This window comes from Coregonus clupeaformis, unplaced genomic scaffold (assembly GCF_020615455.1).
Source record: "Coregonus clupeaformis isolate EN_2021a unplaced genomic scaffold, ASM2061545v1 scaf0063, whole genome shotgun sequence".
NCBI lineage: Eukaryota > Metazoa > Chordata > Actinopteri > Salmoniformes > Salmonidae > Coregonus > Coregonus clupeaformis.
The window spans coordinates 728,170-753,349 of NW_025533518.1; the positions used below are offsets into that span (position 1 = coordinate 728,170).

The 25,180-nt window shown below is 49.5% G+C and overlaps 1 protein-coding gene across 1 annotated transcript in view; it reads left to right on the forward strand.

Moving 5' to 3' along the window:
* The window catches only part of LOC121580080 (HEAT repeat-containing protein 6), a 116,745-nt gene that overhangs the window by 53,381 nt on the left and 38,184 nt on the right, over positions 1-25,180 (forward strand). The window contains exons 11-14 of the mRNA XM_045212904.1: positions 2,400-2,499; positions 2,929-3,308; positions 14,971-15,093; positions 15,261-15,347. Coding sequence (XP_045068839.1) covers positions 2,400-2,499; positions 2,929-3,308; positions 14,971-15,093; positions 15,261-15,347 — 690 coding nt within the window. The remainder of the gene's footprint in view (positions 1-2,399; positions 2,500-2,928; positions 3,309-14,970; positions 15,094-15,260; positions 15,348-25,180) is intronic.

Consider the following 25,180-nt stretch of genomic DNA (forward strand, 5'->3'; position numbering starts at 1 on the left):
CATCAAGGTGACTCACACACTCACTCAGATCATCAAGGTGACTCACACACTCAGATCATCAAGGTGACTCACACACTCAGATCATCAAGGTGACTCACACACTCACTCAGATCATCAAGGTGATTCACACACTCACTCAGATCATCAAGGCGACTCACACACTCACTCAGATCATCAAGGCGATTCACACACTCACTCAGATCATCAAGGCGACTCACACACTCACTCAGATCATCAAGGCGACTCACACACTCACTCAGATCATCAAGGTGACTCACACACTCACTCAGATCATCAAGGTGACTCACACACTCACTCAGATCATCAAGGTGACTCAGACACTCACTCAGATCATCAAGGTGACTCACACACTCACTCAGATCATCAAGGTGACTCACACAATCACTCAGATCATCAAGGTGACTCAGACACTCACTCAGATCATCAAGGTGACTCACACACTCACTCAGATCATCAAGGTGACTCACACACTCAGATCATCAAGGTGACTCACACACTCAGATCATCAAGGTGACTCACACACTCACTCAGATCATCAAGGTGACTCACACACTCACTCAGATCATCAAGGTGATTCACACACTCACTCAGATCATCAAGGTGACTCACACACTCACTCAGATCATCAAGGCGATTCACACACTCACTCAGATCATCAAGGCGACTCACACACTCACTCAGATCATCAAGGCGATTCACACACTCACTCAGATCATCAAGGCGACTCACACACTCACTCAGATCATCAAGGCGATTCACACACTCACTCAGATCATCAAGGCGACTCACACACTCACTCAGATCATCAAGGCGACTCACACACTCACTCAGATCATCAAGGCGACTCACACACTCACTCAGATCATCAAGGCGACTCACACACTCACTCAGATCATCAAGGTGACTCACACACTCACTCAGATCATCAAGGTGACTCACACACTCACTCAGATCATCAAGGTGACTCAGACACTCACTCAGATCATCAAGGTGACTCACACACTCACTCAGATCATCAAGGTGACTCACACACTCACTCAGATCATCAAGGTGACTCACACACTCACTCAGATCATCAAGGTGACTCACACACTCACTCAGATCATCAAGGTGACTCACACACTCAGATCATCAAGGTGACTCACACACTCAGATCATCAAGGTGACTCACACACTCAGATCATCAAGGTGACTCACACACTCACTCAGATCATCAAGGTGACTCACACACTCACTCAGATCATCAAGGTGACTCACACACTCACTCAGATCATCAAGGTGACTCACACACTCACTCAGATCATCAAGGTGACTCACACACTCAGATCATCAAGGTGACTCACACACTCAGATCATCAAGGTGACTCACACACTCAGATCATCAAGGTGACTCACACACTCACTCAGATCATCAAGGTGACTCACACACTCACTCAGATCATCAAGGTGATTCACACACTCACTCAGATCATCAAGGCGACTCACACACTCACTCAGATCATCAAGGTGACTCACACACTCACTCAGATCATCAAGGCGATTCACACACTCACTCAGATCATCAAGGCGACTCACACACTCACTCAGATCATCAAGGCGACTCACACACTCACTCAGATCATCAAGGCGACTCACACACTCACTCAGATCATCAAGGCGACTCACACACTCACTCAGATCATCAAGGTGACTCACACACTCACTCAGATCATCAAGGTGACTCACACACTCACTCAGATCATCAAGGTGACTCACACACTCACTCAGATCATCAAGGTGACTCACACACTCAGATCATCAAGGTGACTCACACACTCAGATCATCAAGGTGACTCACACACTCAGATCATCAAGGTGACTCACACACTCACTCAGATCATCAAGGTGACTCACACACTCACTCAGATCATCAAGGTGACTCACACACTCACTCAGATCATCAAGGCGATTCACACACTCACTCAGATCATCAAGGCGACTCACACACTCACTCAGATCATCAAGGCGACTCACACACTCACTCAGATCATCAAGGCGACTCACACACTCACTCAGATCATCAAGGCGACTCACACACTCACTCAGATCATCAAGGCGACTCACACACTCACTCAGATCATCAAGGCGACTCACACACTCACTCAGATCATCAAGGCGACTCACACACTCACTCAGATCATCAAGGCGACTCACACACTCACTCAGATCATCAAGGCGACTCACACACTCACTCAGATCATCAAGGCGACTCACACACTCACTCAGATCATCAAGGCGACTCACACACTCACTCAGATCATCAAGGTGACTCACACACATTACTACACACACTGAGCCTCTGGACATAACCTTTTGACATAACCTTCTGTGTGTTCCAGTGCCTGGCTCACCTGGTGTGTAATGCTCCCTATAACCGTCTGAGACCCGGCCTGCTCAGCCCGCTGTGGAGACAGATACGACCCTACCTACGACACAGAGGTAAACACACCTACGTATGACACAGAGGTAAACACACCTACCTACGACACAGAGGTAAACACACCTACGTATGACACAGAGGTAAACACACCTACCTACGACACAGAGGTAAACACACCTACGTATGACACAGAGGTAAACACACCTACGTATGACAGAGGTAAACACACCTACGTATGACACAGAGGTAAACACACCTACCTACGACACAGAGGTAAACACACCTACCTACGACACAGAGGTAAACACACCTACCTACGACACAGAGGTAAACACACCTACGTATGACACAGAGGTAAACACACCTACGTATGACACAGAGGTAAACACACCTACCTACGACACAGAGGTAAACACACCTACGTATGACACAGAGGTACACCTACCTGCTGGTGTGTGTTCTTACAGACGTTGTGTGTCCTCTTCTAGATGTGAACGTGCGTGTGTCTGTTCTGACACTGTATGGAGCGTTGGTGTCGACCCAAGCCCCTCTCTCTGAGATACAGCTGCTCCTCACACAGCCACACACCTCGCAGGAGACGGCGTTGAGCTGGAGACAGAGGGAGGGGTTTTCCACACCCTCACCTCACACTCCACCCTCACACAAATACCACAACTCACACACCAAACAGACACACTCTCCTCGGGGCTCACACACTCCAGGAGAGGAGGAGCCGGGCGTGCCCTGGCTGCTGCAGCTGTGTGTGTCGCTTGTCACTCAACCCAGAGATGACCAATCAGACAGCGAGGGTCCAGGAGGAGGGGCTACAGCTCTAGAGCCCTCCCCAGTTCGCCTGGAGGCCTTACAGGTGAGAAAGACACTTCAGCAAGCTAGCATCAGTGGATGGTTAGCTTGTAGCGATCTAGCATCAGTGGATGGTTAGCTTGTAGCGATCTAGCATCAGTGGATGGTTAGCTTGTAGCGATCTAGCATCAGTGGATGGTTAGCTTGTAGCGATCTAGCATCAGTGGATGGTTAGCTTGTAGCGATCTAGCATCAGTGGATGGTTAGCTTGTAGCGATCTAGCATCAGTGGATGGTTAGCTTGTAGCGATCTAGCATCAGTGGATGGTTAGCTTGTAGCGATCTAGCATCAGTGGATGGTTAGCTTGTTGCGATCTAGCGTCAGTGGATGGTTAGCTTGTAGCGATCTAGCGTCAGTGGATGGTTAGCTTGTAGCGATCTAGCGTCAGTGGATGGTTAGCTTGTAGCGATCTAGCGTCAGTGGATGGTTAGCTTGTAGCGATCTAGCGTCAGTGGATGGTTAGCTTGTAGCGATCTAGCATCAGTGGATGGTTAGCTTGTAGCGATCTAGCATCAGTGGATGGTTAGCTTGTAGCAATCTAGCATCAGTGGATGGTTAGCTTGTAGCAATCTAGCGTCAGTGGATGGTTAGCTTGTAGCGAACTAGCGTCAGTGGATGGTTAGCTTGTAGCGATCTAGCATCAGTGGATGGTTAGCTTGTAGCGCTTTAGCATTAGTGGATGGTTAGCTTATAACGATCTAGTGTCAGTAGATGGTTAGCTAGATATTGTACAAATAAGGTTAGATATTGTACAAATAAGCTTGCATCCTAAATAACTATTATTATTTGTAGATCAGTTTGCTGGTTTTGACTAGGTGGGATACAGCTACGACCGGAGCAGATTAGGATAACTAACAGGTTAGGAGAACTAACGCAGCAGGTTAGGAGAACTAATAGGTTAGGAGAACTTATAGGTTAGGGGAACTAACGCAGCAGATTAGGAGACCTAATAGGTTAGGAGAACTAACGCGGCAGATTAGGAGAACTAATAGGTTAGGAGAACTAACGCAGCAGGTTAGGAGAACTAATAGGTTAGGAGAACTAACGCGGCAGATTAGGAGAACTAATAGGTTAGGAGAACTAATAGGTTAGGAGAACTAATAGGTTAGGAGAACTAATAGGTTAGGAGAACTAACGCGGCAGATTAGGAGAACTAATAGGTTAGGAGAACTAACGCGGCAGATTAGGAGAACTAATAGGTTAGGAGAACTAATAGGTTAGGAGAACTAATAGGTTAGGAGAACTAACGCGGCAGATTAGGAGAACTAATAGGTTAGGAGAACTAACGCGGCAGGTTAGGAGAACTAACGCAGCAGGTTAGGAGAACTAACGCGGCAGATTAGGAGAACTAATAGGTTAGGAGAACTAACGCGGCAGGTTAGGAGAACTAATAGGTTAGGAGAACTAACGCAGCAGGTTAGGAGAACTAACGCAGCAGGTTAGGAGAACTAACGCGGCAGGTTAGGAGAACTAACGCAGCAGGTTAGGAGAACTAACGCAGCAGGTTAGGAGAACTAATAGGTTAGGAGAAATAACGCAGCAGGTTAGGAGAACTAATGGGTTAGGAGAACTAACGCAGCAGGTTAGGAGAACTAACGCAGCAGGTTAGGAGAACTAACGCAGCAGGTTAGGAGAACTAACGCAGCAGGTTAGGAGAACTAATAGGTTAGGAGAACTAATAGGTTAGGAGAACTAACGCAGCAGGTTAGGAGAACTAGCGCAGCAGGTTAGGAATACTGCTAGCGCAGCAGGTTAGGAGTACTAATAGGTTAGGAGAACTAATAGGTTAGGAGAACTAACGCGGCAGATTAGGAGAACTAATAGGTTAGGAGAACTAATAGGTTAGGAGAACTAACGCGGCAGGTTAGGAGAACTAACGCAGCAGGTTAGGAGAACTAACGCGGCAGATTAGGAGAACTAATAGGTTAGGAGAACTAACGCGGCAGGTTAGGAGAACTAATAGGTTAGGAGAACTAATAGGTTAGGAGAACTAACGCAGCAGGTTAGGAGAACTAACGCGGCAGGTTAGGAGAACTAATAGGTTAGGAGAACTAACGCGGCAGGTTAGGAGAACTAATAGGTTAGGAGAACTAACGCAGCAGGTTAGGAGAACTAACGCAGCAGGTTAGGAGAACTAACGCAGCAGGTTAGGAGAACTAATAGGTTAGGAGAACTTATAGGTTAGGGGAACTAACGCAGCAGATTAGGAGACCTAATAGGTTAGGAGAACTAACGCGGCAGATTAGGAGAACTAATAGGTTAGGAGAACTAACGCAGCAGGTTAGGAGAACTAATAGGTTAGGAGAACTAACACGGCAGATTAGGAGAACTAATAGGTTAGGAGAACTAATAGGTTAGGAGAACTAACGCAGCAGGTTAGGAGAACTAATAGGTTAGGAGAACTAACGCGGCAGATTAGGAGAACTAATAGGTTAGGAGAACTAACGCAGCAGGTTAGGAGAACTAATAGGTTAGGAGAACTAACACGGCAGATTAGGAGAACTAATAGGTTAGGAGAACTAATAGGTTAGGAGAACTAATAGGTTAGGAGAACTAATAGGTTAGGAGAACTAACGCAGCAGGTTAGGAGAACTAATAGGTTAGGAGAACTAATAGGTTAGGAGAACTAACGCGGCAGATTAGGAGAACTAATAGGTTAGGAGAACTAATAGGTTAGGAGAACTAATAGGTTAGGAGAACTAACGCGGCAGATTAGGAGAACTAATAGGTTAGGAGAACTAATAGGTTAGGAGAACTAATAGGTTAGGAGAACTAATAGGTTAGGAGAACTAATAGGTTAGGAGAACTAACGCGGCAGATTAGGAGAACTAATAGGTTAGGAGAACTAATAGGTTAGGAGAACTAACACAGCAGATTAGGAGAACTAATAGGTTAGGAGAACTAATAGGTTAGGAGAACTAATAGGTTAGGAGAATTAGGAGAACTAACAGGTTAGGAGAACTAATAGGTTAGGAGAACTAACGCGGCAGATTAGGAGAACTAATAGGTTAGGAGAACTAATAGGTTAGGAGAACTAACGCGGCAGGTTAGGAGAACTAACGCAGCAGGTTAGGAGAACTAACGCGGCAGATTAGGAGAACTAATAGGTTAGGAGAACTAACGCGGCAGGTTAGGAGAACTAATAGGTTAGGAGAACTAACGCAGCAGGTTAGGAGAACTAACGCAGCAGGTTAGGAGAACTAACGCAGCAGGTTAGGAGAACTAATAGGTTAGGAGAAATAACGCAGCAGGTTAGGAGAACTAATGGGTTAGGAGAACTAACGCAGCAGGTTAGGAGAACTAATAGGTTAGGTGAACTAATAGGTTAGGAGAACTAATAGGTTAGGAGAACTAATGCAGCAGGTTAGGAGAACTAACGCAGCAGGTTAGGAGAACTAGCGCAGCAGGTTAGGAATACTAGCACAGCAGGTTAGGAATACTAGCGCAGCAGGTTTGGAGTACTAGCGCAGCAGGTTAGGAGTACTAATAGGTTAGGAGAACTAATAGGTTAGGAGAACTAACGCAGCAGGTTAGGAGAACTAATAGGTTAGGAGAACTAACGCAGCAGTTTAGGAGAACTAATAGGTTAGGAGAACTAACAGGTTAGGAGAACTAACAGGTTAGGAGTACTAACGCGGCAGATTAGGAGAACTAATAGGTTAGGAGAACTAATAGGTTAGGAGAACTAATAGGTTAGGAGAACTAATAGGTTAGGAGAACTAACGCGGCAGATTAGGAGAACTAATAGGTTAGGAGAACTAATAGGTTAGGAGAACTAATAGGTTAGGAGAACTAACGCGGCAGGTTAGGAGAACTAACGCAGCAGGTTAGGAGAACTAACGCAGCAGGTTAGGAGAACTAACGCGGCAGATTAGGAGAACTAATAGGTTAGGAGAACTAACGCGGCAGGTTAGGAGAACTAATAGGTTAGGAGAACTAATAGGTTAGGAGAACTAACGCAGCAGGTTAGGAGAACTAACGCAGCAGGTTAGGAGAACTAACGCAGCAGGTTAGGAGAACTAACGCAGCAGGTTAGGAGAAATAACGCAGCAGGTTAGGAGAAATAACGCAGCAGGTTAGGAGAACTAATGGGTTAGGGGAACTAATGGGTTAGGAGAACTAACGCAGCAGGTTAGGAGAACTAACGCAGCAGGTTAGGAGAACTAATAGGTTAGGAGAACTAATAGGTTAGGAGAACTAACGCAGCAGGTTAGGAGAACTAACGCAGCAGGTTAGGAGAACTAGCGCAGCAGGTTAGGAATACTAGCGCAGCAGGTTAGGAATACTAGCGCAGCAGGTTAGGAATACTAGCGCAGCAGGTTAGGAGTACTAGCGCAGCAGGTTAGGAGAACTAATAGGTTAGGAGAACTAATAGGTTAGGAGAAATAACGCAGCAGGTTAGGAGAACTAATAGGTTAGGAGAACTAATAGGTTAGGAGAACTAACGCAGCAGGTTAGGATAACTAATAGGTTAGGAGAACTAACAGGTTAGGAGAACTAACAGGTTAGGAGTACTAACGCAGCAGGTTAGGATAACTAATAGGTTAGGAGAACTAACGCGGCAGATTAGGAGAACTAATAGGTTAGGAGAACTAATAGGTTAGGAGAACTAACGCAGCAGGTTAGGAGAACTAATAGGTTAGGAGAACTAACGCAGCAGGTTAGGAGAACTAACGGGTTAGGAGAACTAACGGGTTAGGAGAACTAACAGGTTAGGAGTACTAACGCGGCAGATTAGGAGAACTAATAGGTTAGGAGAACTAATAGGTTAGGAGAACTAACAGGTTAGGAGAACTAATAGGTTAGGAGAACTAACGCGGCAGATTAGGAGAACTAATAGGTTAGGAGAACTAATAGGTTAGGAGAACTAATAGGTTAGGAGAACTAATAGGTTAGGAGAACTAACGCGGCAGGTTAGGAGAACTAACGCGGCAGGTTAGGAGAACTAACGCAGCAGGTTAGGAGAACTAACGCGGCAGATTAGGAGAACTAATAGGTTAGGAGAACTAACGCGGCAGGTTAGGAGAACTAATAGGTTAGGAGAACTAATAGGTTAGGAGAACTAACGCAGCAGGTTAGGAGAACTAACGCAGCAGGTTAGGAGAACTAACGCAGCAGGTTAGGAGAACTAATAGGTTAGGAGAAATAACGCAGCAGGTTAGGAGAAATAACGCAGCAGGTTAGGAGAACTAATGGGTTAGGGGAACTAATGGGTTAGGAGAACTAACGCAGCAGGTTAGGAGAACTAACGCAGCAGGTTAGGAGAACTAATAGGTTAGGAGAACTAATAGGTTAGGAGAACTAACGCAGCAGGTTAGGAGAACTAACGCAGCAGGTTAGGAGAACTAGCGCAGCAGGTTAGGAATACTAGCGCAGCAGGTTAGGAATACTAGCGCAGCAGGTTAGGAATACTAGCGCAGCAGGTTAGGAGTACTAGCGCAGCAGGTTAGGAGAACTAATAGGTTAGGAGAACTAATAGGTTAGGAGAAATAACGCAGCAGGTTAGGAGAACTAATAGGTTAGGAGAACTAATAGGTTAGGAGAACTAACGCAGCAGGTTAGGATAACTAATAGGTTAGGAGAACTAACCGGTTAGGAGAACTAACAGGTTAGGAGTACTAACGCAGCAGGTTAGGATAACTAATAGGTTAGGAGAACTAACGCGGCAGATTAGGAGAACTAATAGGTTAGGAGAACTAACGCGGCAGATTAGGAGAACTAATAGGTTAGGAGAACTAATAGGTTAGGAGAACTAATAGGTTAGGAGAACTAATAGGTTAGGAGAACTAACGCGGCAGATTAGGATAACTAATAGGTTAGGAGAACTAACGCAGCAGGTTAGGAGAACTAACGGGTTAGGAGAACTAACGGGTTAGGAGAACTAACGCAGCAGGTTTTGAGAAATGTACCGGACATCCATATGCATTGGGCAATGCATTAGGGCGTCCACAAACGGTGATCAAAATCACATTTAGGTTATTGTAATTATTCTTAACAGAATAGAAATGAGCCTGTAAAGGTGGAATAAAACAAAGTAGAGTGATGTTCTCATAGCAACATGACAGGTTTTATTGAAAAGCAAAACATGGCCCTTTGCCTCTTCATCCCTGCTAGAAATCAGAAATTAATATCTTTAAAAAAAACATTTAGCCTAGAAGATGTCGCCTACAATTTGTGAACGACCTGACCTATAGGCTATTTGTATGAACATTTTAATTAATAAATAACAAAACGGCTGTTTTCAAATACAATCTAGGCCCCTCTAATTTAGCCCCGGCATGAACATTTGAATTGGGCCTAATAAATAACACAACATGGCTGTCTACTAACACCAGGGCCGGCCCATCCCACTCCCCACCAACACCAGGGCCGGCCCATCCCACTCCCCACCAACACCAGGGCTGGGCCATCCCACTCCCCACCAACACCAGGGCTGGGCCATCCCACTCCCCACCAACACCAGGGCTGGGCCATCCCACTCCCCACCAACACCAGGGCTGGGCCATCCCACTCCCCACCAACACCAGGGCTGGGCCATCCCACTCCCCACCAACACCAGGGCTGGGCCATCCCACTCCCCACCAACACCAGGGCTGGCCCATCCCACTCCCCACCAACACCAGGGCTGGGCCATCCCACTCCCCACCAACACCAGGGCTGGGCCATCCCACTCCCCACGCCCGCTGGGATGACAACACCAGGGCTGGGCCATCCCACTCCCCACCAACACCAGGGCTGGCCCATCCCACTCCCCACCAACACCAGGGCTGGGCCATCCCACTCCCCCACCAACACCAGGGGCTGGGCCATCCCACTCCCCACCAACACCAGGGCTGGGCCATCCCACTCCCCACCAACACCAGGGCTGGGCCATCCCACTCCCCACCAACACCAGGGCTGGCCCATCCCACTCCCCCACCAACACCAGGGCTGGGCCATCCCACTCCCCACCAACACCAGGGCCGGCCCATCCCCACTCCCCACCAACACCAGGGCTGGCCCATCCCACTCCCCACCAACACCAGGGCTGGGCCATCCCACTCCCCACCAACACCAGGGCTGGGCCATCCCACTCCCCACGCCCGCTGGGATGACAACACCAGGGCTGGGCCATCCCACTCCCCACCAACACCAGGGCTGGCCCATCCCACTCCCCACCAACACCAGGGCTGGGCCATCCCACTCCCCACCAACACCAGGGCTGGGCCATCCCACTCCCCACCAACACCAGGGCTGGGCCATCCCACTCCCCACCAACACCAGGGCTGGGCCATCCCACTCCCCACCAACACCAGGGCTGGGCCATCCCACTCCCCACGCCCGCTGGGATGACTCTGGTCGTGTGATATATGCTGAGGGTTGGGGGCATCAATAAGGGATCATAGCTTTCACCTGGTCAGTCTGTCAAGGAAACAGCAGGTGTTCTTAATGTTTTGTACACTCAGGTGTATGTGGCTTATTGATAACTAGTGTGCCCAGTGAATAATCTCAAATCCCTGAATGACTATCATCCCATCTCCTTGACCTCGGTGATAATCAAATGTGTGGAGCGCATTGACCTGGGACACCTGCTCCGGCACACAGAGAGCTTACTGGACCCGTTCATATTTACCAGGCACTCCTTTTCTACCTGGATAAACCATTACATCCTTTTCTACCTGGATAAACCATTACATCCTTTTCAAACCTACGACCGTGGGCGTCAACGCACGTCTCATCAACTGGATCCGGTGTTCTCACCAGTCGGGTCAGAAGAGCGAGGTTCCATGCGAATACATCCGACCCACTAACCACCAATATAGGGGTACCCCAGGGCAGTGTCCTTTCACCGGTTCTGTTCACCCTCTACACTAACGATTGCACCCAAATGACATCAGAATGTGCAACAGTAAAGTATGCAGATGATCGATTGTTGGTCTAATAGGATGATTCACCCAATGGTGCAAGGAAAACAGACTCATTCTTAATGTGAAAAAAAAACAGGAAATGACAAACTTCAGAACTATAAAAGACGACATCAGGCCCATCCACAGTGACTCAGAACAGATAGACACTGGGCCCATCCACATTGACTCAGAACAGATAGACACTGGGCCCATCCACATTGACTCAGAACAGATAGACACCAGGCCCATCCACATTGACTCAGAACAGATAGACACTGGGCCCATCCACATTGACTCAGAACAGATAGACACTGGGCCCATCCACATTGACTCAGAACAGATAGACACCAGGCCCATCCACAGTGACTCAGAACAGATAGACACTGGGCCCATCCACATTGACTCAGAACAGATAGACACTGGGCCCATCCACATTGACTCAGAACAGATAGACACCAGGCCCATCCACATTGACTCAGAACAGATAGACACTGGGCCCATCCACATTGACTCAGAACAGATAGACACTGGGCCCATCCACATTGACTCAGAACAGATAGACACTGGGCCCATCCACATTGACTCAGAACAGATAGACACTGGGCCCATCCACATTGACTCAGAACAGATAGACACCAGGCCCATCCACATTGACTCAGAACAGATAGACACTGGGCCCATCCACAGTGACTCAGAACAGATAGACACTGGGCCCATCCACATTGACTCAGAACAGATAGACACTGGGCCCATCCACAGTGACTCAGAACAGATAGACACCAGGCCCATCCACATTGACTCAGAACAGATAGACACTGGGCCCATCCACATTGACTCAGAACAGATAGACACTGGGCCCATCCACATTGACTCAGAACAGATAGACACTGGGCCCATCCACATTGACTCAGAACAGATAGACACTGGGCCCATCCACAGTGACTCAGAACAGATAGACACTGGGCCCATCCACATTGACTCAGAACAGATAGACACTGGGCCCATCCACATTGACTCAGAACAGATAGACACTGGGCCCATCCACATTGACTCAGAACAGATAGACACTGGGCCCATCCACATTGACTCAGAACAGATAGACACCAGGCCCATCCACATTGACTCAGAACAGATAGACACTGGGCCCATCCACATTGACTCAGAACAGATAGACACTGGGCCCATCCACAGTGACTCAGAACAGATAGACACCAGGCCCATCCACATTGACTCAGAACAGATATAATTAGTTGAGCAATACAAATATCTTGGAACTATAATTGACTCAAAACGCTCCTGGACTACAAACACACAACAGATAGACACCAAGGGACAACAACGCCTGTATTTCACGAGGAGATTAAATAAATATAAGGTCAATAAAATAATATCAACCATATTCTACACATCCTTTGTTCCGTGTTTTCACTTTTTGTTTCCAAGCCTGGTACAATCAGCTATCCATCGCAAATAAAAACCAACTACACAAAATAGTGAAGCTGTCAAGCAGAATCAGTGGAGTTAATCTGAAGAACATGGAAGCTGTTCTTGGAGAGAGTAGTGAGGGTAGGAGTGACCTGACTCAACCAGGAGCACCAGCTCCTCAACCAGGAGCACCAGCTCCTCAACCAGGAGCACCAGCTCCTCAACCAGGAGCACCAGCTCCTCCCATCAGGATACATACAGTGGGGGAAAAAAGTATTTAGTCAGCCACCAATTGTGCAAGTTCTCCCACTTAAAAAGATGAGAGAGGCCTGTAATTTTCATCATAGGTACACGTCAACTATGACAGACAAATTGAGAAAAGAAATTCCAGAAAATCACATTGTAGGATTTTTAATGAATTTATTTGCAAATTATGGTGGAAAATAAGTATTTGGTCACCTACAAACAAGCAAGATTTCTGGCTCTCACAGACCTGTAACTTCTTCTTTAAGAGGCTCCTCTGTCCTCCACTCGTTACCTGTATTAATGGCACCTGTTTGAACTTGTTATCAGTATAAAAGACACCTGTCCACAACCTCAAACAGTCACACTCCAAACTCCACCATGGCCAAGACCAAAGAGCTGTCAAAGGACACCAGAAACAAAATTGTAGACCTGCACCAGGCTGGGAAGACTGAATCTGCAATAGGTAAGCAGCTTGGTTTGAAGAAATCAACTGTGGGAGCAATTATTAGGAAATGGAAGACATACAAGACCACTGATAATCTCCCTCGATATGGGGCTCCACACAAGATCTCACCCCCGTGAGGTCAAAATGATCACAAGAACGGTGAGCAGAAATCCCAGAACCACACGGGGGGACCTAGTGAATGACCTGCAGAGAGCTGGGACCAAAGTAACAAAGCCTACCATCAGTAACACACTACGCCGCCAGGGACTCAAATCCTGCAGTGCTAGACGTGTCCCCCCTGCTTAAGCCAGTACATGTCCAGGCCCGTCTGAAGTTTGCTAGAGTGCATTTGGATGATCCAGAAGAGGATTGGGAGAATGTCATATGGTCAGATGAAACCAAAATATAACTTTTTGGTAAAAACTCAACTCGTCGTGTTTGGAGGACAAAGAATGCTGAGTTGCATCCAAAGAACACCATACCTACTGTGAAGCATGGGGGTGGAAACATCATGCTTTGAGGCTGTTTTTCTGCAAAGGGACCAGGACGACTGATCCGTGTAAAGGAAAGAATGAATGGGGCCATGTATCGTGAGATTTTGAGTGAAAACCTCCTTCCATCAGCAAGGGCATTGAAGATGAAACGTGGCTGGGTCTTTCAGCATGACAATGATCCCAAACACACCGCCCGGGCAATGGAGTGGCTTCGTAAGAAGCATTTCAAGGTCCTGGAGTGGCCTAGCCAGTCTCCAGATATCAACCCCATAGAAAATCTTTGGAGGGAGTTGAAATCCGTGTTGCCCAGCGACAGCCCCAAAACATCACTGCTCTAGAGGAGATCTGCATGGAGGAATGGGCCAAAATACCAGCAACAGTGTGTGAAAACCTTGTGAAGACTTACAGAAAACGTTTGACCTGTGTCATTGCCAACAAAGGGTATATAACAAATTATTGAGAAACTTTTGTTATTGACCAAATACTTATTTTCCACCATAATTTGCAAATAAATTTATTATAAATCCTACAATGTGATTTTCTGGAATTTTTTTCCTCATTTTGTCTGTCATAGTTGACGTGTACCTATGATGAAAATTACAGGCCTCTCTCATCTTTTTAAGTGGGAGAACTTGCACAATTGGTGGCTGACTAAATACTTTTTTCCCCCACTGTAGTCCATCTTTACACACCTGACACTAATGTCCAAGCAGACAGAGGATTTATTAGTTTATGAAGAATATTAGCCTTGTAAGTTGGAGCACATCGACTGAATAAAAAGCATTATTTTGCATTATTTCTTCGAACAGCATTTACTGGCTAACGGAAACCTGTGTGTGTCTGTGTGTCTGTGTGTCTGTGTGACTGTGTGTCTGTGTGACTGTGTGTCTGTGTGTCTGTGTGTCTGTGTGACTGTGTGTCTGTGTGTCTGTGTGTCTGTGTGACTGTGTGTCTGTGTGTCTGTGTGTCTGTGTGACTGTGTGTCTGTGTGTCTGTGTGTCTGTGTGTCTGTGTGACTGTGTGTCTGTGTGACTGTGTGACTGTGTGACTGTGTGACTGTGTGTCTGTGTGTCTGTGTGACTGTGTGTCTGTGTGTCTGTGTGACTGTGTGTCTGTGTGACTGTGTGTCTTGTGTGTCTGTGTGACTGTGTGTCTGTGTGTCTGTGTTAGGTGCTAGCCCACCTGGTGCGCGGTTACTTCCCTCTGTGCCAGGCGTGTCTGTGTGAGCTGGGGCAGCTGAGTGCCCGCTGTCTCCGAGAGACAGACCCCTCCATACAACTACACGGAGCCAAGGTAACACACACACACACACACACACACACACGGAGCCAAGGTAACACACACACACACACACGGAGCCAAGGTAACACACACACACACACACACACACGGATCAGTAGTTTGTTTAACATATCGAATAATGTGGAAAAATGAGACAAACATAACATCTCTCTCCGTAGTTACTGGAGGAGTTGGGGACAGGTATCATCCAACAGTACAGAGCAGACAGCAGCCAGGCAGAGAGCTACAGGGTCCCGATCTCACAGGTACACCGGTGTTTCTGTCTGGCCGTCTGTCACACCTGTCCGTCTGCCACACCTGTCTGTCTGCCACACCTGTCTGTCTGCCACACCTGTCTGTCTGCCACACCTGTCTGTCTGCCACACCTGTCTGTCTGCCACACCTGTCCGTCTGCCACACCTGTCTGTCTGCCACACCTGTCTGTCTGCCACACCTGTCCGTCTGCCACGCCTGTCCGTCTGCCACACCTGTCCGTCTGCCACACCTGTCCGTCTGCCACACCTGTCCGTCTGCCACACCTGTCTGTCTGCCACACCTGTCTGTCTGCCACGCCTGTCTGTCTGCCACGCCTGTCCGTCTGCCACACCTGTCTGTCTGTTCCCTCAGTCCTGGAGGGAAGCAAAAGTAATTCCACTACCTAAGAATAGTAAAACCCCCTTTACTGGCTCAAACAGCCGACCAATCAGCCTGTTACCAACCTTTAGTAAACCTTTGGAAAGAATTGTGTTTAACCAGATAAAATGCTATTTTACAATAAACAAATTGACAACAGACTTTCAGCATGCTTATAGAAAAGGACATTCAACAAGCACAGCACTTACTCAAATTACTGATGATTGGCTGAGAGAAATTATTGATAAAAAGATTGTGGGAGCTGTTTTGTTAGACTTCAGTGCGGCTTTTGACATTATCGATCATAGTCTGCTGATGTAAAAACATATGTGTTATGGCTTTACACCCCCTGCTATATTGTGGATAAAGAGTTACCTGTCGAACAAAACACAGAGGACAGGGTTACCAACTAGCCCAGAGGACAGGGTTACCAACTAGCCCAGAGGACAGGGTTACCAACTAGCACAGAGGGCAGGGTTACCAACTAGCACAGAGGACAGGGTTACCAACTAGCACAGAGGACAGGGTTACCAACTAGCACAGAGGACAGGGTTACCAACTAGCCCAGAGGGCAGGGTTACCAACTAGAGGACAGGGTTACCAACTAGAGGACAGGGTTACCAACTAGCACAGAGGACAGGGTTACCAACTAGCACAGAGGACAGGGTTACCAACTAGAGGACAGGGTTACCAACTAGCCCAGAGGACAGGGTTACCAACTAGAGGACAGGGTTACCAACTAGCACAGAGGACAGGGTTACCAACTAGAGGACAGGGTTACCAACTAGCCCAGAGGACAGGGTTACCAACTAGAGGACAGGGTTACCAACTAGCCCAGAGGACAGGGTTACCAACTAGCACAGAGGACAGGGTTACCAACTAGAGGACAGGGTTACCAACTAGCACAGAGGACAGGGTTACCAACTAGCACAGAGGACAGGGTTACCAACTAGCCCAGAGGGAAGGGTTACCAACTAGCCCAGAGGACAGGGTTACCAACTAGCACAGAGGACAGGGTTACCAACTAGCCCAGAGGACAGGGTTACCAACTAGCCCAGAGGAAAGGGTTACCAACTAGCCCAGAGGACAGGGTTACCAACTAGCCCAGAGGACAGGGTTACCAACTAGCCCAGAGGACAGGGTTACCAACTAGCCCAGAGGACAGGGTTACCAACTAGAGGACAGGGTTACCAACTAGCACAGAGGACAGGGTTACCAACTAGCCCAGAGGACAGGGTTACCAACTAGCCCAGAGGACAGGGTTACCAACTAGCCCAGAGGACAGGGTTACCAACTAGAGGACAGGGTTACCAACTAGCCCAGAGGACAGGGTTACCAACTAGCACAGAGGACAGGGTTACCAACTAGCCCAGAGGACAGGGTTACCAACTAGCCCAGAGGGAAGGGTTACCAACTAGCCCAGAGGACAGGGTTACCAACTAGCCCAGAGGACAGGGTTACCAACTAGAGGACAGGGTTACCAACTAGCACAGAGGACAGGGTTACCAACTAGAGGACAGGGTTACCAACTAGCACAGAGGACAGGGTTACCAACTAGCCCAGAGGACAGGGTTACCAACTAGCCCAGAGGACAGGGTTACCAAAGCCCAGAGGACAGGGTTACCAACTAGCCCAGAGGACAGGGTTACCAACTAGCACAGAGGACAGGGTTACCAACTAGCCCAGAGGACAGGGTTACCAACTAGCCCAGAGGGAAGGGTTACCAACTAGCCCAGAGGACAGGGTTACCAACTAGAGGACAGGGTTACCAACTAGCACAGAGGACAGGGTTACCAACTAGAGGACAGGGTTACCAACTAGCACAGAGGACAGGGTTACCAACTAGCCCAGAGGGAAGGGTTACCAACTAGCCCAGAGGACAGGGTTACCAACTAGCCCAGAGGACAGGGTTACCAACTAGAGGACAGGGTTACCAACTAGCACAGAGGACAGGGTTACCAACTAGCCCAGAGGACAGGGTTACCAACTAGCACAGAGGACAGGGTTACCAACTAGCACAGAGGACAGGGTTACCAACTAGCACAGAGGACAGGGTTACCAACTAGCCCAGAGGACAGGGTTACCAACTAGCACAGAGGACAGGGTTACCAACTAGCACAGAGGGCAGGGTTACCAACTAGCCCAGAGGACAGGGTTACCAACTAGCCCAGAGGACAGGGTTACCAACTAGCCCAGAGGACAGGGTTACCAACTAGCCCAGAGGACAGGGTTACCAACTAGCCCAGAGGACAGGGTTACCAACTAGAGGACAGGGTTACCAACTAGCACAGAGGACAGGGTTACCAACTAGCACAGAGGACAGGGTTACCAACTAGCACAGAGGACAGGGTTACCAACTAGCACAGAGGGTTACCAACTAGCACAGAGGACAGGGTTACCAACTAGAGGACAGGGTTACCAACTAGCCCAGAGGACAGGGTTACCAACTAGCCCAGAGGACAGGGTTACCAACTAGCCCAGAGGACAGGGTTACCAACTAGAGAGGACAGGGTTACCAACTAGCACAGAGGACAGGGTTACCAACTAGCCCAGAGGACAGGGTTACCAACTAGCCCAGAGGACAGGGTTACCAACTAGCCCAGAGGACAGGGTTACCAACTAGAGGACAGGGTTACCAACTAGCACAGAGGGAAGGGTTACCAACTAGCACAGAGGACAGGGTTACCAACTAGAGGACAGGGTTACCAACTAGAGGACAGGGTTACCAACTAGCACAGAGGGCAGGGTTACCAACTAGCCCAGAGGACAGGGTTACCAACTAGAGGACAGGGTTACCAACTAGCACAGAGGGCAGGGTTACCAACTAGCACAGAGGACAGGGTTACCAACTAGCACAGAGGGCAGGGTTACCAACTAGAGGACAGGGTTACCAACTAGCCCAGAGGACAGGGTTACCAACTAGCCCAGAGGACAGGGTTACCAACTAGCACAGAGGACAGGGTTACCAACTAGAGGACAGGGTTACCAACTAGCACAGAGGGCAGGGTTACCAACTAGAGGACAGGGTTACCAACTAGAGGACAGGGTTACCAACTAGAGGACAGGGTTACCAACTAGCACAGAGGACAGGGTTACCAACTAGCACAGAGGGCAGGGTTACCAACTAGCACAGAGGACAGGGTTACCAACTAGCCCAGAGGGAAGGGTTACCAACTAGCCCAGAGGACAGGGTTACCAACATTACAGAGGACAGGGTTACCAACTAGCACAGAGGACAGGGTTACCAACTAGCACAGAGGACAGGGTTACCAACTAGCCCAGAGGACAGGGTTACCAACTAGCACAGAGGACAGGGTTACCAACTAGCACAGAGGGCAGGGTTACCAACTAGCACAGAGGACAGGGTTACCAACTAGCACAGAGGACAGGGTTACCAACTAGCCCAGAGGGAAGGGTTACCAACTAGCACAGAGGACAGGGTTACCAACTAGCACAGAGGACAGGGTTACCAACTAGCACAGAGGACAGGGTTACCAACTAGCACAGAGGACAGGGTTACCAACTAGCACAGAGGACAGGGTTACCAACTAGCCCAGAGGACAGGGTTACCAACTAGCACAGAGGACAGGGTTACCAACTAGCACAGAGGACAGGGTTACCAACTAGCACAGAGGACAGGGTTACCAACTAGCACAGAGGGCAGGGTTACCAACTAGCACAGAGGACAGGGTTACCAACTAGCACAGAGGACAGGGTTACCAACTAGCCCAGAGGACAGGGTTACCAACTAGCACAGAGGGCAGGGTTACCAACTAGCACAGAGGACAGGGTTACCAACTAGCACAGAGGGTTACCAACTAGCACAGGGGGCAGGGTTACCAACTAGCACAGAGGACAGGGTTACCAACTAGCACAGAGGACAGGGTTACCAACTAGCACAGAGGACAGGGTTACCAACTAGCACAGAGGGCAGGGTTACCAACTAGAGGACAGGGTTACCAACTAGAGGACAGGGTTACCAACTAGCACAGAGGACAGGGTTACCAACTAGCACAGAGGGCAGGGTTACCAACTAGCACAGAGGACAGGGTTACCAACTAGCCCAGAGGGAAGGGTTACCAACTAGCACAGAGGACAGGGTTACCAACTAGCACAGAGGACAGGGTTACCAACTAGCCCAGAGGGAAGGGTTACCAACTAGCACAGAGGACATGGTTACCAACTAGCACAGAGGACAGGGTTACCAACTAGCACAGAGGACAGGGTTACCAACTAGCACAGAGGACAGGGTTACCAACTAGCACAGAGGACAGGGTTACCAACTAGCCCAGAGGGAAGGGTTACCAACTAGCACAGAGGACATGGTTACCAACTAGCACAGAGGACAGGGTTACCAACTAGCACAGAGGACAGGGTTACCAACTAGCACAGAGGACAGGGTTACCAACTAGCACAGAGGACAGGGTTACCAACTAGCACAGAGGACAGGGTTACCAACTAGCCCAGAGGACAGGGTTACCAACTAGCACAGAGGACAGGGTTACCAACTAGCCCAGAGGACAGGGTTACCAACTAGCACAGAGGACAGGGTTACCAACTAGCACAGAGGACAGGGTTACCAACTAGCACAGAGGACAGGGTTACCAACTAGAGGACAGGGTTACCAACTAGCACAGAGGGCAGGGTTACCAACTAGCACAGAGGACAGGGTTACCAACTAGCACAGAGGGCAGGGTTACCAACTAGCACAGAGGACAGGGTTACCAACTAGCCCAGAGGGCAGGGTTACCAACTAGCCCAGAGGACAGGGTTACCAACTAGCCCAGAGGACAGGGTTACCAACTAGCACAGAGGACAGGGTTACCAACTAGCACAGAGGACAGGGTTACCAACTAGCCCAGAGGACAGGGTTACCAACTAGAGGACAGGGTTACCAACTAGAGGACAGGGTTACCAACTAGCACAGAGGGCAGGTTTACCAACTAGAGGGCAGGGTTACCAACTAGCCCAGAGGACAGGGTTACCAACTAGCCCAGAGGACAGGGTTACCAACTAGAGGACAGGGTTACCAACTAGCACAGAGGACAGGGTTACCAACTAGCACAGAGGACAGGGTTACCAACTAGCACAGAGGGCAGGTTTACCAACTAGAGGGCAGGGTTACCAACTAGCCCAGAGGACAGGGTTACCAACTAGCACAGAGGACAGGGTTACCAACTAGCACAGAGGGCAGGGTTACCAACTAGCCCAGAGGACAGGGTTACCAACTAGCACAGAGGACAGGGTTACCAACTAGAGGACAGGGTTACCAACTAGCACAGAGGGCAGGGTTACCAACTAGCCCAGAGGACAGGGTTACCAACTAGCACAGAGGACAGGGTTACCAACTAGCACAGAGGGCAGGGTTACCAACTAGCACAGAGGGCAGGGTTACCAACTAGCACAGAGGGCAGGGTTACCAACTAGCACAGAGGGCAGGGTTACCAACTAGCACAGAGGACAGGGTTACCAACTAGCACAGAGGACAGGGTTACCAACTAGAGGACAGGGTTACCAACTAGCACAGAGGGCAGGGTTACCAACTAGAGGACAGGGTTACCAACTAGCCCAGAGGGCAGGGTTACCAACTAGCACAGAGGGCAGGGTTACCAACTAGCACAGAGGGCAGGGTTACCAACTAGCACAGAGGGCAGGGTTACCAACTAGCACAGAGGACAGGGTTACCAACTAGCACAGAGGACAGGGTTACCAACTAGCACAGAGGACAGGGTTACCAACTAGAGGACAGGGTTACCAACTAGCACAGAGGGCAGGGTTACCAACTAGAGGACAGGGTTACCAACTAGAGGACAGGGTTACTAGCACAGAGGACAGGGTTACCAACTAGCACAGAGGGCAGGGTTACCAACTAGCACAGAGAGCAGGGTTACCAACTAGCCCAGAGGACAGGGTTACCAACTAGCACAGAGGACAGGGTTACCAACTAGCACAGAGGACAGGGTTACCAACTAGCACAGAGGACAGGGTTACCAACTAGCACAGAGGACAGGGTTACCAACTAGCACAGAGGACAGGGTTACCAACTAGCCCAGAGGGAAGGGTTACCAACTAGCACAGAGGACAGGGTTACCAACTAGCACAGAGGACAGGGTTACCAACTAGCACAGAGGACAGGGTTACCAACTAGCACAGAGGACAGGGTTACCAACTAGCACAGAGGACAGGGTTACCAACTAGAGGACAGGGTTACCAACTAGCACAGAGGGCAGGGTTACCAACTAGCACAGAGGACAGGGTTACCAACTAGCACAGAGGGCAGGGTTACATTTACATTTACATTTTAGTCATTTAGCAGACGCTCTTAACCAGAGCGACTTACAGGAGCAATTAGGGTTAAGTGCCTTGCTCAAGGGCACATTAACGTCATTTAGCAGACGCTCTTAGCCAGAGCGACTCACAAATTGGTGCGTTCACCCTATAGCCAGTGGGATAACCACTTTACAATTTGGGGGGGGTTAGAAGGAATACTTTATCCTATCCCAGGTATTCCTTAAAGAGGTGGGGTTTCAAATGTCTCCGGAAGGTGGTGAGTGACTCCGCTGTCCTGGCGTCGTGAGGGAGCTTGTTCCACCATTGGGGTGCCAGAGCAGCGAACAGTTTTGACTGGGCTGAGCGGGAGCTATGCTTCCGCAGAGGAAGGGAGCCAGCAGGCCAGAGGTGGATGAACGCAATGTCCTCGTTTGGGTGTAGGGACTGATCAGAGCCTGAAGGTACAGAGGTGCCGTTCCCCTCACTGCTCCATAGGCAAGCACCATGGTCTTGTAGCGGATGCGAGCTTCAACTGGAAGCCAGTGGAGTGTGCGGAGGAGGGGGTGACGTGAGAGAACTTGGGAAGGTTGAACACCAGACGGGCTGCGGCATTCTGGATGAGTTGTAGGGGTTTAATGGCACAGGCAGGGAGCCCAGCCAACAGCGAGTTGCAGTAGTCCAGACGGGGAGATGACAAGTGCCTGGACCAGGACCTGCGCCGCTTCCTGTGTAAGGCAGGGTCGCACTCTCCGAATGTTGTAGAGCATGAACCTGCAGGAGCGGGTCACTGCCTTGATGTTGGCGGAGAACGACAGGGTGTTGTCCAGGGTCACGCCTAGGCTCTTCGCACTCTGGGAGGAGGACACAGCGGAGTTGTCAACCGTGATGGCGAGATCATGGAACGGGCAGTCCTTCCCCGGGAGGAAGAGCAGCTCCGTCTTGCCAGGGTTCAGCTTGAGGTGGTGATCCGTCATCCATACTGATATGTCTGCCAGACATGCAGAGATGCGATTCGCCACCTGGTTATCAGAAGGGGGAAAAGGAGAAGATTAGTTGTGTATCGTCAGCGTAGCAATGATAGGAAAGGCCATGTGAGGATATGACAGAGCCAAGTGACTTGGTGTATAGGGAGAAAAGGAGAGGGCCCAGAACCGATCCCTGGGGGACACCAGTGGTGAGAGCACGTGGTGCGGAGACAGCTTCCCGCCACGCCACTTGGTAGGAGCGACCGGTCAGGTAGGACGCAATCCAGGAGTGAGCCGCGCGGAGATGCCCATCTCGGAGAGGGTGGAGAGGAGGATCTGATGGTTCACAGTATCAAAGGCAGCAGACAGGTCTAGAAGGACAAGAGCAGAGGAGAGAGAGTTAGCTTTAGCAGTGCGGAGAGTCTCCGTGACACAGAGAAGAGCAGTCTCAGTTGAATGACCAGTCCTGAAACCTGATTGGTTTGGATCAAGAAGGTCATTCTGAGAGAGATAGCAAGAGAGTTGGCTAAAGACGGCACGCTCAATAGTTTTGGAAAGAAAAGAAAGAAGGGATACTGGTCTGTAGTTGTTGACATCAGTGGGGTCGAGTGTTGGTTTTTTTGAGAAGGGGAGTAACTCTCGCTCTCTTGAAGACGGAAGGGACATGGCCAGCGGTCAAGGATGAGTTGATCAGCGAGGTGAGGTAGGGGGAGAAGGTCACCGGAGATGGTCTGGAGAAGGGAGGAGGGGATGGGGTCAAGCGGGCAGGTTGTTGGGCGGCCTGCAGTCACAAGTCGCAGGATTTTATCTGGAGAGAGAGGGGAGAAAGAAGTCAAAGCATAGGGTAGGGCAGTGTGAGCAGGACCAGCAGTGTCATTAGACTTAACAAACGAGGATCGGATGTCGTCAACCTTCTTTTCAAAGTGGTTGACGAAGTCATCCACAGAGAGAGGAGGGGGGGGGGAGGATTCAGGAGGGAGGAAAATGTGGCAAAGAGCTTCCTAGGGTTAGAGGCAGATGCTTGGAATTTAGAGTGGTAGAAGGTGGCCTTAGCAGCAGAAACAGATGAAGAAAATGTAGAGAGGAGGGAGTGAAAAGATGCCAGGTCGGCAGGGAGTTTAGTTTTCTTCCATTTCCGCTCCGCTGCCCGGAGCTCTGTTCTGTGAGCTCGCAATGAGTCATCAAGCCACGGAGCTGGAGGGGAGGACCGAGCCGGCCGGGAGGATAGGGGACACAGAGAGTCAAAGGATGCAGAAAGGGAGGAGAGGAGGGTTGAGGAGGCAGAATCAGGAGATTGGAGGGAGAAGGATTGAGCAGAGGGAAGAGATGATAGGATGGAAGAGGAGAGAGTAGTGGGAGAGAGAGAGCGAAGGTTGCGGCGGCGCATTACCATCTGTGTAGGGGCAGAGTGAGTAGTGTGGGAGGAGAGTGAGAGAGAAAAGGAAACAAAGTAGTGGTCGGAGACATGGAGGGAGTTGCAGTGAGATTAGTAGAGGAGCAGCATCTAGTGAAGATGAGGTCAAGCGTATTGCCTGCCTTGTGAGTAGGGGGGACGGTGAGAGGGTGAGGTCAAAAGAGGAGAGGAGTGGAAAGAAGGAGGCAGAGAGAAATGAGTCAAATGTGGACATAGGGAGGTTGAAATCCCCCAAAACTGTGAGGGGTGAGCCATCCTCAGGGAAGGAACTTATCAAGGCGTCAAGCTCATTGATGAACTCTCCAAGGGAACCTGGAGGGCGATAGATGACAAGGATATTAAGCTTAAATGGGCTAGTGACTGTGACAGCATGGAATTCAAATGAGGAGATAGACAGATGGGTTAGGGGAAAAATTGAGAATGTCCACTTGGGAGAGATGAGGATTCCTGTACCACCACCCCTCTGACCAGATGCTCTCGGGGTATGCGAGAACACATGGTCAGACGAGGAGAGAGCAGTAGGAGTAGCGGTGTTTTCAGTGGTGATCCATGTTTCCGTCAGCGCCAGGAAGTCGAGGGACTGGAGGTTGGCATAGGCTGGGATGAAGTCAGCTTTGTTGGCAGCAGAACGGCAGTTCCAGAGGCTGCCTGCGACCTGGAACTCCACGTGGGTGGTGCGTGCAGGGACCACCAGGTTGGAGAGGCAGCAGCCACGCGGTGTGGTGCGTTTGTGTAGCCTGTGCAGAGAGGGAGAGAACAGGGATAGGCAGAGGCATAGTTGACAGGCTGTAGCAAATGGCTACAAAAATGCAGAGGA